The 15,454-nt window shown below is 39.0% G+C and overlaps 1 protein-coding gene across 2 annotated transcripts in view; it reads right to left on the bottom strand.

Moving 5' to 3' along the window:
* The window catches only part of ntrk1 (neurotrophic tyrosine kinase, receptor, type 1), a 35,902-nt gene that overhangs the window by 7,916 nt on the left and 12,532 nt on the right, over window positions 1-15,454 (bottom strand). Inside the window, exons 6-14 of one of the 2 annotated variants that reach the window (XM_058647542.1) lie at window positions 14,508-14,650; window positions 13,367-13,505; window positions 9,968-10,300; window positions 8,757-8,774; window positions 8,585-8,643; window positions 8,392-8,494; window positions 5,893-6,048; window positions 5,169-5,299; window positions 3,050-3,222 (exon numbers count right to left, since the gene is read on the bottom strand). In XM_058647542.1, the coding sequence (XP_058503525.1) occupies window positions 3,050-3,222; window positions 5,169-5,299; window positions 5,893-6,048; window positions 8,392-8,494; window positions 8,585-8,643; window positions 8,757-8,774; window positions 9,968-10,300; window positions 13,367-13,505; window positions 14,508-14,650 (1,255 nt within the window). The remainder of the gene's footprint in view (window positions 1-3,049; window positions 3,223-5,168; window positions 5,300-5,892; window positions 6,049-8,391; window positions 8,495-8,584; window positions 8,644-8,756; window positions 8,775-9,967; window positions 10,301-13,366; window positions 13,506-14,507; window positions 14,651-15,454) is intronic. The other variant, XM_058647543.1, reaches the window with a different exon arrangement.

Genomic DNA, 15,454 nt, shown 5'->3' with positions numbered 1-15,454 from the left:
ACACTTCTGCTGTTCTTCTCTCTTTCTCTTGGCTTCTCACATTAATCAAACACTAGGCTGGGTTCCTTAAATGTGCCGGTAACTACGGGATCGATGTCGGTTGACCTGGACGACAGATTAACTCAGTGACGTACAACCTTAATCTGCAGATACAGTGCGAGGGTTTCTTGGGAGTCAACATGACCGTGCCATCCCACAATAAAGCCATTTAACCAGTGGCAGTTAATAGAGAACATGAGGCCTCCGCTGGGTCAGCTGACTCTGCCTCAGATGATTTGCAATAATGCAATTCAGACATGCAGAGCACATTGACTCTCGCCTGTTCTCGTGGAGCATAAACACCCACTCTCACATGTAACTGCCGCCCAAATGAGCAAATCACAGATGATGTGTCTCCATCCATCCTAATATCTCTCCTCTTCCTCACAAAGGAAGTTGTCCACATACAATCACTATTAGTTTAAGAGGCAGGTGGCAGGGGCGGGAAAGCAGCTGCATTGTGGGGGCCCCCACAGACATTTCACCCACTCTGTCTGCGGGAAATGTGATTTCCACCCGTTACGTGGACACACAGTTTATGTTGGGCAAAAAAAAAGAAGAAAAAGAGTGTCCTCATTCTCAATCTGACCCCCCACCCCCCGAGGACACCTGGCAGACAGCGTCAGGCTGCGTCTGCTCTAATCGTTTTGTCAGATGGTTTCCCAGGTGCCAAGTGAGCCCTAATAGGTCAACAGAATCTCAGCCACTGCAGAGGTTTCCAAACGTAGCTGCTTTACAGCTTAAATGATTGAATTAACATGTTGTCAAGTTCTTCACACAACAATTTGAGTTCTGCGCACGAGCTAATTTACTCCCTGACTCTTTCTCTGCAGACGCAGTCATATTAGTTCTGTGTGTGGTTCAAGGAAATGTGTCAATTTATGGCAAAGGCTCTGGATCTGGTTATTTATTGTGTTCATCAGTATTCAAATGAAATCCTGACACATGGGAAATTCACTCTATTAGCGACTGTGATGTGAAGATATCTCGCAAATTACATATTTACCCACTGAAATTATTACATTATATCAAAATGTATCTCTTCTTTTTGTTCCATTTCAAAGCAGGAATATTCTCCCGTAGTTGATACCTCTGTTTTCTGTGTCACTGAAAGGACATGAATTCTAAGTAGAACAAGAATATGGTGTGAAAAGGAATAATTGCTAATATTAGCGACCGGTACTTTTGCCACTCATTAGCTCCCAGATTATTTAAACTGGTGCAAACAGAACTAAAGAAACTCCTGGAGAACTTTAACATTTCATCACAGCTATTCTTTTAACATGGGATGATCACTTGTCCTCGTCCCCTTCCCCACTACACTGATACTTTTACTATGTTTTATTGTCTGTTACATATTTGTATTGGTTTTTAACCTAACTAACTAACTAACTAACTAACTAACCTAAAGTGCTTAACAAATGCATTAGACCACCACCCAAAGCCACAGCTGCCCTAAATTAACAGCCTTGGTAGTTTTATTTTTCTGATTATATTTTTAATGCTAAAATACAACAAATACAATTATTACTGTTATCCGTGCATTTTCAAATGTACTGTTTGACAAAAAAACTTGTTTTATTATTATTTCTTTAGATTAAGATGTCAAATTTTATTATTTGACATCTTAATCGTTATTTACTTCTGAGAAAAGAAACCCAGTGAGCCGGCACAAATTTGGGTATAAAAATATGAATTCAGTTTGTTATTTGCCAAATAAATGACAATAACATGTTTTTGAAATATTTATGTTTTCTCATATGTATGACAGGTGGTCTAATAAATTTGTTAAGTACTGTATTAGTAAATTAATTTCTTTAACTCTCTTTTAAAAATTTTAAATCCTTGTTTTTATTTTCTTCTCTCCCGTTAGCAGTTTATCTCGTTCCTGTTTTTATTTTTATCTGAGTCTTCCATGTCCATCCTCCTTTCTGTCTAAATATGAAGATTGGATATTAGACAAAAATGTGACAATGTCTGCATTTCTAAAAGCAGATTCTGAGTTTGTCAGAGATTCGGAAATTTCATCAAAATATTAAAAAACTATGCACATACATCTGACGGGACATATATACACATGTTCAAAGACTCACTGTATCGCCAGATTGCCACTAACCACACTGCCTTATTTAGAAAAAGCCATCCCTCGAGACATTTGTCCCCTCTTCTTCCCTCGAATTAATGATTTATTTGACATTAATGACTTGAATGTAAACAGTGTTTTATATTTGACAGATTCCCCGCGTTCAAGCCTTGAGAAACGAACAAGAAACAGACAACATTTCAGATGAATTATTGATGTAAATCGTCTCAAAGCAGTTGAATTTAATCACCGCATTATGTGTATTAAAATGTGTTATAAACAGTGTATTCAGTGTTTCACTAATGCTCAATGTGGGGAGTTAAGGTAAAGTTTTAAACAAGGGTCCTTTTTCACGTATAATAGAGGAAATATTAACTAATCACATCAGACAGACCAGGCATATGTAAAGCTGAACCTGATTATTTTTGTATTATTATGCTGATTAAATCAAGGAAAGTGTCCCCTCACAGTGTAAATAGCAAGTTTTGCCTCTGAAAATAAAGTTTTAGACATTTTAGACGCTATAACAAGTACGTGTTGGCATAAATATGACAAAGAAAAATGTTATTTGCTTTGAGGTTAATATTAAAATGATGAATGCTGGCTGACGGCCACACTGTCACGGCTAACATGGACACATGAATATTACTGAGCCATCATCAGTGATGTTTGTAATAACACCTGTGCTCATCTGCTGAGGAACAGGACTGTAATTGTTTCTGATGCTGTGACACTGGCACTTGGAAAAATAATATTTAGGAGGGAAGACGTTATTTTTTGATGCACAGTTTGAAAAACCTCCAGAGAATTCCTGACAAAACATTTAAAAACACTCCAGCATTTGATTAAGTCTGATGGATTGTTGAGGGAGGGGAGCTAGGGTGAACTCCTGACCCTCTGGTTGTCATGAACACGTCGTCTACGTACCGAAGGAAGCGGTTGAGGTCTCCGTGCCTCATGTACTCGAACACCATGGCCAGCGGCTCGCCATCCGTGCACACGCCGTAGAATCGCACAATGTGCTGGTGTTGGAGCACCGTCAGCAGCTCCGCCTCCCTCTGGAAGTCCTGCCGGGTCGACTCGTTAGCGTCCTTCAGGGTCTGCGACCACACAGAGGATCGGAAATTCCCATTAACATAATGGAAGTGCACACGGCACCAAATGTAAGGAGGGAAACAACATACCAAACCAAACAAGAGACAATAACCCAGTGAATAAACAGTATTAATAATGTATAAAAAGAAGAAAAATAAAGATTTGGACATGATCAATTTTCAAGGGACGAAATGGACGAGATGTCCAACCTGTCTGATGTACTGAGAATGAATGGTAACACTTTCCATTACAATACAGCAACAAATACAAGTAATAGTATAGTAAAAATGTATTAATGGGGTTAACATGACAGTGGTATAACCTTATTAATAAGGTAGTTAACCGCTTGGTGATAACTGTGGTAATGAGATAATACAGCATGTTTCCTCTACAAGTGATATCCCGGTAAGAGGTAGTTACAACAGTAACAAACAAAATATGATACAAATATAGTGTAAGAAATAATACAACGGAATAAGAAAATCCTGAGCTAAAATGCAACTCTTAAATAAGAAAAAGAAGGAACATTTTTTAATGTTCCAAACCTTTATTTTGCAGCACTTGTTGCTCAGCGTGATAGTGAGGAGCGCTACAGGCAACTGTGTGGTTTGAATGTGCTTTTCTTTGCTGCCTGATAAAAGCATAGGGCAGATTAATGGAACAATGAAGACTCATCGTCTTGTTTTTTTTATTGGCTGTGGTTTGCATTAACCTGTTGTAACACGAGCCGTGTTTTTAAATAAAAAAAAACCCTTTGAACTAAGACGTCTCTCCCTGAAACCACAGGATGTTAACACAGTATGGGAGATTTAAGGATGAGTGCTGTGTACTTAGTCTTGGCATTAGCGTTATTGAGTTGTTTAAAGTATAAAGAGCTTTGCATTTCATACAGTAAAAGAATAACTGAGGGCTACTTACATTTAAATTTTAAATCTTGCATACAACTTTTATTTTGAAAACGTAGCTGTACATTTCATACATTTAAGACCTTACACTCACAGCTCCCATATTCTATTGCTATAAAATATAAATATATTACCAGTGTAAAGCCATAGAAGCAGTGTTAAGCGTGTATAACGATAGATATCTCTTCTGAATTTGTCAAATCATAATTTGAATGATTAAAAAGGTCCATAAGTATTTAAAAATTAGGTTTCAAAACATGTAAAATTCAGCAATGTTCTCTCCCACTTCTAAACCTAACCCTAAAATCAAATCTTAACCACTCAGTCAAAATGTCCCCACAAGATCAAAAGGTAAAAAGGTGTCTTTTTACATCAAGGTAAGACATATTTTACGACATTTTTGTTTTGAAGTTGATATTTAGAGTAGACAAATGTCTCCTGCCGTCGATGTGCCCTTGTTTGTTGCCCATTGCTTGTCGTACGTAGACTAGGCCAACATTAGACTAGTCATAATTACTAGCGGTGTTGTGGACACTGTCCACTGTCTCTCTCTGCCATTGACGTGAGATTCTATGCAGAACGATGAGCGACTAACGTTAAGCAAGAGAGAGCAAACTATGTGATGCCTTGAAAATGAAGACCGGTGTGCCCAAGATTCGAAGGGCAACCACTTGGCCAAATGCAGAATGGGCTGCAAATCAATAAAAGTGGACGCCAAGGGTGAAGCAGCTCTTACAAGCTGCCTTCAAATCCAGCACATTCAATACTTGAATTTGACGAAATTTGTCCTGGAAAGTCCTTCAATTTGATGTCAACCAAGGTGTGAGAACCCTGAGTTACTCATGAGTGAACGGTAAACTGTTGATAAAGCATAGTCTGGCTTTCTGTCAAAAAATCCTGGAAACTGTTTTCAGTCTTAACTCCACAGCTGCCATTTTCCCCACATGTTCTCAGCCACTGTTTTCTAATATGTGAAGAGGAGAAAATCTGCTTTTGCTTTATACACACTTTAAACAAGCAGACAAGAAGGGAGAAGAGTGTCTGACCTTGATGGCGACCAGCATCTTGTCGCTGTCGGGGCTTAGGTTGGCACACTCAGCTAGGTAGACTTTACCAAACGCTCCTTCACCCAGCTCCCACTTCAGCACTATGTCCTGTCGTTTGATGTGCTGGACACCTGGAGATAAAATGCACAAAAGATTTAAAATCAGGTGACTTCATTAGCAACACTTACTTGACTGTTAATCAGCCACACTTCAACTAAGGTTTAGTTTTTATTCGAATTTTGTTAACACATGATGAAAAATAAATTAGTTTCTCAGGTCCAGGCAGTGCACAAGTAATACATTTGAAACTAATAGCTTAATACATGTTTTTTTTTTTTACAGTTATAACCTAATAACTTCATATTTTCTTAAAAAAGCAGGACTATTATTTATATTGTTTTAAATATAAGACTATACGACATGTGCTATAAATAGTTTTGACAGAAAATAGCTGCACTTTGCACATGCTTAGGACAAATTGGGTTTCTGGTACACGTCCGGTTGTGACATACACAACGGAGGAAACTAGTTGCCCAATATATATAAGTGAAAACAAGTTTGATATGTTCAGTTTTGTATATGTGAATACGCTCTGGTTTCTTTGCTCCAAAAGAAAGTAAAAGTTTGAAGCCAAAACACCACATTTTGAAGATGTCCTTGTGGTACTAAATACAAAACATCATAAAAACAGTGTTTGGTGTAAATCTGAAACAAAAGGACTCACACATGTCTTTGTCCTTGATGATGCCACAGAAGTACTGTGGGTTCTCTACAAAGCTGGACAAACCGGAGTCTTCATCTGAGGAAGGTGGGCTGGTTCCAAAGTTCATGAAACGGAGTGACACAGCCAGGTCGTCCTCTGTACCCAAAACTGATGATCCTAATGAAATTGGGGAAGGGACATAAACAATCAGTCTCCACCATTTATGATCAAAAGTAATATAACACCAATTTTTCCTTATTCAAGTCGTCGCTCTCCACGACCAACTTGGTTGCTAATTTGCTGGTACCATGGTGACAGAGGATGACAGCCTTGAATAATCACCATCATCAGCCATGCAGCAATCAGGCCACATTGAACTGGGGGAGGGGGGCATATAGGAAGCCTGAATGGTTAGCAGCCCCTGACTACATTGCATATTAAATGCCAAACGAGTAGGGCCCAAATTGTAAAACCCCACTCAGCAAGGCAAACCACAGAACCCCCAGAGTCCAACACGAGAGAAAATGGAACAACAAAGAGAGCACGGAGGCAACGGAGGGAAGGAAACAGGGAGCAGGGTCCACTTAGGCAATCAGGCCCACTTAGGCACTTTGATAGTGAGAAGGGTAAGTGTGTGAGTGTGTGTTTTGGGGGTTGGGTGTGTGGTCCAAGTAGAGCTACATCACATCTAGTTGTTCCTCCATCCATCCATCCATCCGTCCATCCATCAATCTTCTTTAATGGCCCTCACCACATGGCGGTGGCCGATGCAGGTTTGCGCCGCCATTCCCTTCGCTGTAATTAAGGCACTTTAGCTGGAGCGACACATGCAGCGTGGGCAGAGTACAGAGCTACAGCTGTGTGGAAACTGTGTATTAGTCAGTCTTCTTACAGCCTGACAGCGAGCTGAAATTATAATTTGAGAGAATTTTTGAACATGATTCATTTCCCACTCAGAATGTTCTGGGTTCAGTACATTGGGTTTAATTCATTTCATCACAGTGAGTGAGCAACTGATAGAGGAGGGATGCCGAACGTCCCATTGCATCATTTAACTAGAATGTAACAAACACTCTGTTACTGTATGTCAGTAGATTTTTCAGGTGCTTTACTTAGAGCATATTTTTGTTCATATTTTTGTTCAAAACAGGCTTGCTACTTTAGTTGCAATGCATGTAAGAGGAATTATCAATAATCTTTATTTTTTTAATATTATTTTATATTGTCTGTGTATATGTAAATATTTGGATGTCTTTGTTACTACTACAACTACTTTTCATTTTGTGTTTTTGTTATTGTATAATGTATACAGAAAACAGCCTGATCAAAAAGTTTTTCAGGCTTTACTCCACACCCACCTTTTTCTAACATATACTGTATATAATGCATGAAGAGGAAAAGGTGTTTGCTTTACAGGTACTTTAAAAGGGTCAGTGTTTCAGAGGATTTATTGGCAGAAACTGAACATTCATTTCTGTAAATTAAGTTGTTTAATTTCTGTAGCATTGTGTTTCTACAGCAGCCCAAACACATGTGCCTTTGCAGTTTGGTTTCGGAAGCTACCTGTACAAACAAGACATTGGCTCCGCCCATATCATTCAGATGTATCAACCAATAAAGAAGAAGGAAAATATGGCGCCATAGTGTCCCCTGGGGCACTTGGTAAAGCGGTGGATGACCTCCATTGGTGCAATCTGTAGTCTCACCAGTAGATGTCTAATTCTCAGAATGTGTACCTTTAAAGTAATAGCCTAACAATTTGGAATATGCACTAAAAAACGATTGTTACGACATTGTTAAACTCCAAAGAGCCCTGGAGGATTTATAATAAGTTGCACATGCAAGATAATAAGAATAATAAGATTTATGATTATGAAGTAAGACTTACTATCTCAGGCGTGCGCTTTAGTAAAGCATGCATGCGACTTATTATCTTGCGCGTGCAACTTATCTTAGGCATTCACTTTTGTAAAGCACACATGCGACTTCTTATCTTGCGCTTTAGTAAAGCACGCATGTGACTTATTATCTTGTGCATGCACTTTAGTAAAGCACACATGCGACTTATTATCTCGCATGTGCGCTTTAGTAAAGCATGCGACTTATTATCTCGCATGTGTGCTTTAGTAAAGCATGCAACTTATTATCTCGCACGTGCGCTTTAGTAAAGCACGCATGCGACTTATTATATTGCATGTGCGCTTTAGTAAAGCATGCGACTTTTTATCTCGCATGTGCGCTTTAGTAAAGCATGCAACTTATTATCTTGCACATGCGTTTTAGTAAAGCACGCATGGAACTTATTATCTCAGGCTTGCGCTTTAGTAAAGCACGCATGCAACTTATTATCTCACACGTGCGCTTTAGTAAAGCAGGCATGCAAGTTAATATCTTGTGCATGTGGGTTATAAAGCGTGCCGTGTCACCTCCAACGAACTTTGTATTCAGTTAGATCATTGACATACCATATAGTGAGATAAACTATAGATATTTGAGATGTAAAGGTGAACATGAACTTACGGTGAATACCAAACTTGGAATGCTGGCCACACTTGTTAATAACCAGAACCATGATGAGCAGAAACGTGCAGGCAAACACGGCGAGGCCCACAGCCACAGACACCTATTCAAACAAAGGCACACAGATTAGACTCTTGAGCTTCACTGATTCAGTCGTTACATTAGCGTTGGGAATGATGACGCACAGACGTACCACAAACACTCGACTCTCCGGGTTCTCTGTGACGTCCATGTCTGATTTGCTTGTGGGAACTGAGAGGGTAGAAGTGAGACGCTGCTTAAAATAAAATCTCACACTGAGACGGTGCAGTTCTGAGGAGACGTGTCAAGATGTTTTGGGAAAATCTGAATAATCAGAGACTTACTTGTATCCACATCAAAGACTAGCGTGTGGGATGAGAGAGCACAAACACTTTTATGAACACATGAGGAACAGATCCAATCATGCAACCTGTGCTATTTAAGGTATGAGCCACTATTAAGAATTAAATGACTGGTTGTTGGGGGGTTGTTTTGTGCGTGATTTAAGATGTAACCAATGCGCCACAAACAAAACAAGCAAAGAAAATTGTGATTTCTGCTTTGTATTTCTTACTGAAGTCTCTCTTTCAATCTATCAATCTTGAAAGTGATACGAAGTAATACAAATATTCTGTCCCAAGGTGTAAAAAGTAAGTAGTTTACTACAAACATTAATGACTAACAGCTTAGCTAACAGCCAGAAGACAAAGGTGTGCCATAGATGGCGTTGGAAATGACACGGGTATTTGTATCTCTGTCAAAAATGAAGAAGAAATCAACACATTCACAAGGGTCTTTTGTTTGGATTTAGGAGCTGAAGATAAAACACAGTCCTGCACATTAAAATGATATTAAACAGTAATTAACAATTATTGATCGATGGCACCAAAAATATCCTGCCTCCCCCAGCTTTAAAATCTTTAAAATGCATTGCTGCGTCCTTTAACCACCTTGGGTAATGTAGTTTGTTGGTATATCTACAGCACTCATGTTACTGAGCCGCTCCCACAGGCGCAACTCGCCATCAGATTTCATTGCCAGACTGAGTTAGTTTCAGATGTTTAGCTACCGTTTATCTTTGACCTTTGCTTTTCCTTAAATTTTCATCGCAATCTGGATTTGTAGATATTCCCAAATTCTGCCGCCAAAGCTCAGCAGCTACGGTGTTTGTTAGCATTGTCGTATGAATCTTTAACCTTTGCAGTGTGACGGACCTAAGTGAGTAATAAGTGATCGTTAATAGTGGAGTTGTGTCAGTCCAGAAAAACTACATTTTTTTGAGTCATTTGTGGCTCTTATATTTGAGATTTGAGATTTATTTCAAATAAATCTCAAATCTCGCGTGTGCGAGTTATAAAGTGTGCAGACTTTAAAATTTCCATCTATGTTAACTCCAGGGCTCTGTAACTTCCAGTCTTCCAGTCTGAAAAGAGTGAAGAAATAATAGCACATGGCACCAATATTGGGAGTTTTGTTCCCATTTAGAGGAAAAAAAAGACAGCGTTGGAAATAAGAGTGGACACCAGTTTGACTGGAAGTCTTTTCAGGAACTCACCAGGAATGATCCCCTCAGGGTCAAGAGGGTCAAAGGGATTGTCCATGAACATCCCGATGGCGGTGGCTTCGTCCCTTCCCAGTTTGTTCTGCACCACCAGAGTGTAGTAGCCATTGTTGATGTGGGTGGGCTTGTTGAGGAAAAGACAACCGTGCTTGACAGACCCGTCGGCTGAGTCGGTGATGAACTGGGTGTACGCGTACGCCGTCTCTATCAGTTGGTTGCCGTTGTACAGCCAGGATATGCTGGGTTCAGGGTTGCCATCCACAGCGAAGGGGAAACACCAGTAATGCTGCTGGACTGCATCCCTCAGGAAGAGGATTTTGACGGGAACTGTTGGGATGAAAGGTTAGAAAAGATTAGGGGTGTTTGGGGAGACAGCACAAAGTAAGTGGCAGTAAATTATTTGGTGAAAGTTGGTTAAAAATCCTTTTAGGTTAGTTTGATGTATAACTAACCACATGTATAACTTGGACAGGACCAGACTTCCCTCTTCTCTACCTACTGTAGTACTGCACAACCTCAAGTGTAGTATTTTTTTACTACCTTAATGTTCCCTCAAGTGTAATAAACTGAAAGCCTTTTATCTAATTTAAAGAACGTATAGACATTTCTATGAGACAATGATTTATACAGGTTTTGTATACATTTCAGGTTTTTCTGTTTTTACACCATTTTATATTGTTTTGTATATTTCCGTGCCATTCTCTCTATCTTTCCTTGCTTTTTGTAACATTTTAATCTACTGACTATGGGAGCCCTGCAAAATAATTAATATTTGCTCGGACTGTGTGCGTTAATTTCAATTTCAAATGTTTTTTTTTGTCCATGGGTTAGGGTTAGGGTTATTCAAGGAACACGAAAAAAAGTAAGTTCTGAGAAGTTATAAATTAGAGCCAAATTAAAAATCATCTCCCCATAATCACTGCTTGGACTCCAGCCCAGACTTCATACAGTATGTCTCTCCATGACTCTCTTCCATGGTTTTTGTCTCTCTTAAAAGGTAAAAGAAATATATAGGTTTCCAGTTTTTAAATCAATATAATTTAGATTTGTTTGAGTGTTATTTTTGGTATTTTTGTTAAATGCTCACATTTTGGGATGGAGACTATATGTCCTGATCCTTATTGTCCAACACTCTAGAGTAGGGACAAATTTGAGTTCTAGCCCTCAGATCACATAATTTACATAATTCTAAAGGTTTATTCTGTACATTTTTGATCAATAACAACAACAACATGTTGCCTAGCCCCTGTTGTAATACATAATTAATAAATAATCTACAGAACAGTTGATAATTTTAATTACAACACTACTCTTGGCAATAAAGACATATTTTTTGAATAAAAGCACCAACGTGATATAAAAGAGCTCAATTATAAGCAAAAGTCATACATTCAGAATTGTATTTCAGTTTTGGTTTATAATAAATAGTGTCAAGAGTAAAAGTGCTAATTGTGGCACATGGCATGAAGTAATAAATGTTTTTCAAATGTAAAATTTAAATTTGTAAGTTTATTATTAACTAGAGGACAAATGGTGTATATGAATGTAGCATAAAATGGAAATATTTGACCACATAAATATGTAAAGCACCTGAGTAAATGCACTTAGTAACTGAACGCTACATTAAGTTAAATAATAATTGCAGCGATGTACATGTTGTGGATTTATGCTGAACGTGCACCCCTGACCACATGTAACATAAAGGTGAGACAAGTGCGCCGTATAGGTCCTCTTTGAGTTTCCATGAATCAATGTTCTCCATCAGCGCTGCAAACCTGTGCTGACCTGTGATGAATAATGAATCCTGGTCGTCGTCATGCACCCGACCACAAAAGCTACCTGGAAGCTCAGCGGAACAATGCGTTACAGGAAATGGCCTCGTTTGGATCGAACAGGACTCGAGTGCAGAGACCCCCTCGTCGCGCTCGGCCCATTCCGCTGCTCTTAACCCATGACCCGGCCTCAGAAAGTGCTGTGCTAAGGCACATACTTAGGCATACATCTCTTCTGCTCGAGGCTAAAGTCTGGTACGCTGAGTGAAAAATTAGCAGTATTTATCACATTTAACTAATCCTCCATTAGAGACCTGTGCTAATCTAACACAAGCCATTTCACTGCAGGGGTTAAATGGAAGGCTAGAATTATGTTTAATGAGCCTGCCAGTTCTCAGACTTCACTCCAGAATTAGACAATGAACATTTTGTTAATAAAAAAAAAAAAAAAAAAAAAAAGTGGCAAATGCACAAAATGACACCCTACTGCTGCAGGCTGGATTTGAGTTAATCAGGAGCTTTGTGTGCAAAATCATTGACTTTTGTGATGATGGATATTGATAAAATGTGTGCTGTGAAATGACCTTTATACCAAAGTAAAAAAAGAAAAGAAGAAAAATAAGAAAGAATAATTTATAAAATCCGCTCTGTGAAAGGGGAAACTGCAAGCACACCGACTCAATGGCAAAGCGAGCCACTCACCAGTAAACACCCACTATTCTAGGAGGTAATTAAGAGTAATTAAAGGGCCAGCGGTTAACGAGTGTCTGTCCACCAGGGGGGCTGATGTTGATAGATTAGCTGCACTAACGCATTTACAGACTGCCAATCAGTGCGGATGAAGCGGTTTTCCGGAGTAGGAGGGAAAAGTCCATTAGCAGAGGCTCAAATCTGATATTCGCACGGGTTATCAGCCCCATTTTCCTGATGTTCATTATCTGTCCCTTGATGCTCGTGCATTTGGCCTCAGCTGATTGGCGCCTTTGCTCTTTTTTGGCTTTATTTCCTAATGAATGTCATTGGGTTGGTGATATATGATATTGTTTGGGCTGTATTTTCAGTAATGTATGACTAATGCATCCGACTGCGTTTTCTGTGGGACCGCTGGGTGCTGTCATTCCTCGGTGCTTCCAACTCTCAGACGTACTAATGCATCCGAAAAGAGAAAAACAACAGCGAACCTCCTGGGTCAAGCTGCAAGTGTAATTTAGAGCAGTGGCGTGGAGTGGATGAGGTGGTTCTTTGAGAGCAAAGAGAGGTAAGTTCGCTCTCCTTTGTCCTGTTGTTGTACCCATACATTAAATGGTGAGCCATACCTGCAGCACTTCACTCATTATTTTAACTCTTTTCACCAGTTGCCAGAGTGAGTGGCAGGCGACGGAGAGCTCCATTAGAAGCATGGTGAGTACATACTCATATTGGTAGAGGGAGCGTTTTTAAAAAAAAAAAAAAAAAAAATCAGTGCAGTGCAATTTTCTTTTCTCTGCCTGTCCACCTCGCCTGCACTATAGGGATAAAATAAGGCCCCAGTGTGCTCTCACCATAACCTCCATTAAACCTGACAACTTGTATTGAGCCATGTGCGCTTTCAGGAGTGTGGTTTTATTATGCTGGCACTTACACTCAATGTCCAGTGTCACCATCTCCTCCCTGGGCCCAGCTTGGTTCTCGGCCTCACAGGTGAGATTGCGCAGGTTGTCTTTGGAGGAAACGTTGCGGAGATAAAGGACCAGCTCCAACGTGGAGACCGAGATTCTCTTCTGCAAAGAGCGGAGGAGGTTTTAATGCCACAGCCACAATGCTGCAGCAGGATCAGGATAAAAGTGCTCAGGTAAGAGAGATGAAGTGTGATCCAATTTACTCTCCTGCGAGATCAATACATCGCAGAAGCCGAGCGAGCCTTATTCATCGCACATTAACAAACAACACCTAAAGAGCCTCGTTACGTAAGCCGTGAGAAAAAAAACTGAAATTGTGTGAAGTTGTTAGTGAAATAAAGTTAAAGGTCAAGGAAATGGACACAAATCGAGACATGCTTACTCAAATACAAGTAAAAGATTTTCTTTTTTATTTATTTATATATTTATTTATTTAATTACATTTAATACGCATTAAAAACTGCCTACACCTGTTTCAAACACATTACTACACATTGTGTAGTACAAACAAATAGCTTTGGCATTGTTTCACTAAGAAAAGAAAAAATAGACATTTATAAAACTTTCAATTTTTTATAAAATTTATAAAAAATAATAATAATTTGATGTTATAATAATAAACGCTGACGACAAAATCCACCTCATCGACATGTTCAGGTAATTATCAGCTAACTAACATTTATTTATTTATGTGTATTTATTTACTGTTCTTAAATCTTCTTAAAACTGAAACTGAGAAGTGTAGACTGAAAAAACATTTTCGAAATACCGAAATAAGGTACCGTTTGTTACCGGTACCAAATTCCAGATACCGATACTGGTACCGTATTATGAACGGTACCCAACCCTAATGCGAACATATCCCGGACTATACCAGTCGACACAAAAACGACGCAATTAACTATTAAGTGCTATTAACGGGAATAAAATCCGTGTATTGTATCTGGTATCTTGTAACTCAGTGTATGTGAGTTCACTCCAAGTTCAGGGGTCGTTCCTTCAACGACCTTAAAAAGTCTGAGTTCTGACTACAAACTGGAAAATCCATGCAGAGCATTACATTTAGAACATATCATAAGGATATACTGAAATCTTTGACTATACCTCAGTGAAAAAATGGGAGTAGAGATCATCTGTTCGCCATCTCACGTTGGGAGTCGGACTTCCGGTCACGTGACACTCAAACGTCAGGTTTCCTCCTTCTTGAATCTTGTCTTTGGAGGAGATGATGGACACCACAGGCAAACCTGAGAGAAACGGAGGGGAATAATACACAAGCATAGAAGAGTGAGTCGGTAATAAAATGGAATGACTCAGAAGGAGAAAAGAACACAAAAACTCTCTCGTATGTTTCCTGGCAACGAGATGTTCCTACTGTATGTGATTACGGAGGCAATGCTGAGCTAATTTCTTCCCTGCATTTCACTGCACCTGCCTGCTGAAGGCATTAATACACATAATGGAAACAACAAATCATTTTTATTTTTCAATTTCAATCCATCTGGATGAGGCCGCATCATTTCAAATATTCATTACTCCACATGACGAAGACAAAAATCAATGTTGAGGTTTTCGAGGTCTGACATGTTTCAATGTTTTAATACATAGAAAATCGTGCTGCTTTTAAATGTTATATTGTGTATATATATATCTATATATGTATATATATATACATATATATACATATGACAACGCTTATCTCAGTCTTGGATTCACGGTGAATGGTAGGAGATGAAGAAAGACCTCTCTGTGTGTTGTGTCTCAAAACAATGGCAGACGACAGCAGCATGAAACTGCTGGAAAGTGGTTTAAAACAAACTGCCGGTGTAAACAACAAAGCAAAAATGATTGATATTGTTAAAGAATTCTTTGTTATTGAAATGGATTTATTGTTTAAAAAAAATGACGAGGTTATTTGTATTGGTAAAGCAAAACATTTCTTTTTTTATTGCAAATTACTGACAGAAAAGTAAACGTTTATTCTAATATTGTATGTATTCAGGAAATGTCTTCCTCCAAAGGGGGGCCCGAGAAAAAAAAAAGTTTGAGAA

This window comes from Solea solea, chromosome 13 (genome assembly GCF_958295425.1).
Source record: "Solea solea chromosome 13, fSolSol10.1, whole genome shotgun sequence".
NCBI classification, from domain to species: domain Eukaryota; kingdom Metazoa; phylum Chordata; class Actinopteri; order Pleuronectiformes; family Soleidae; genus Solea; species Solea solea.
The sequence above is the reverse complement of the archived record's forward strand: the minus strand, read 5'-3'. Positions and strand labels throughout refer to the sequence as shown.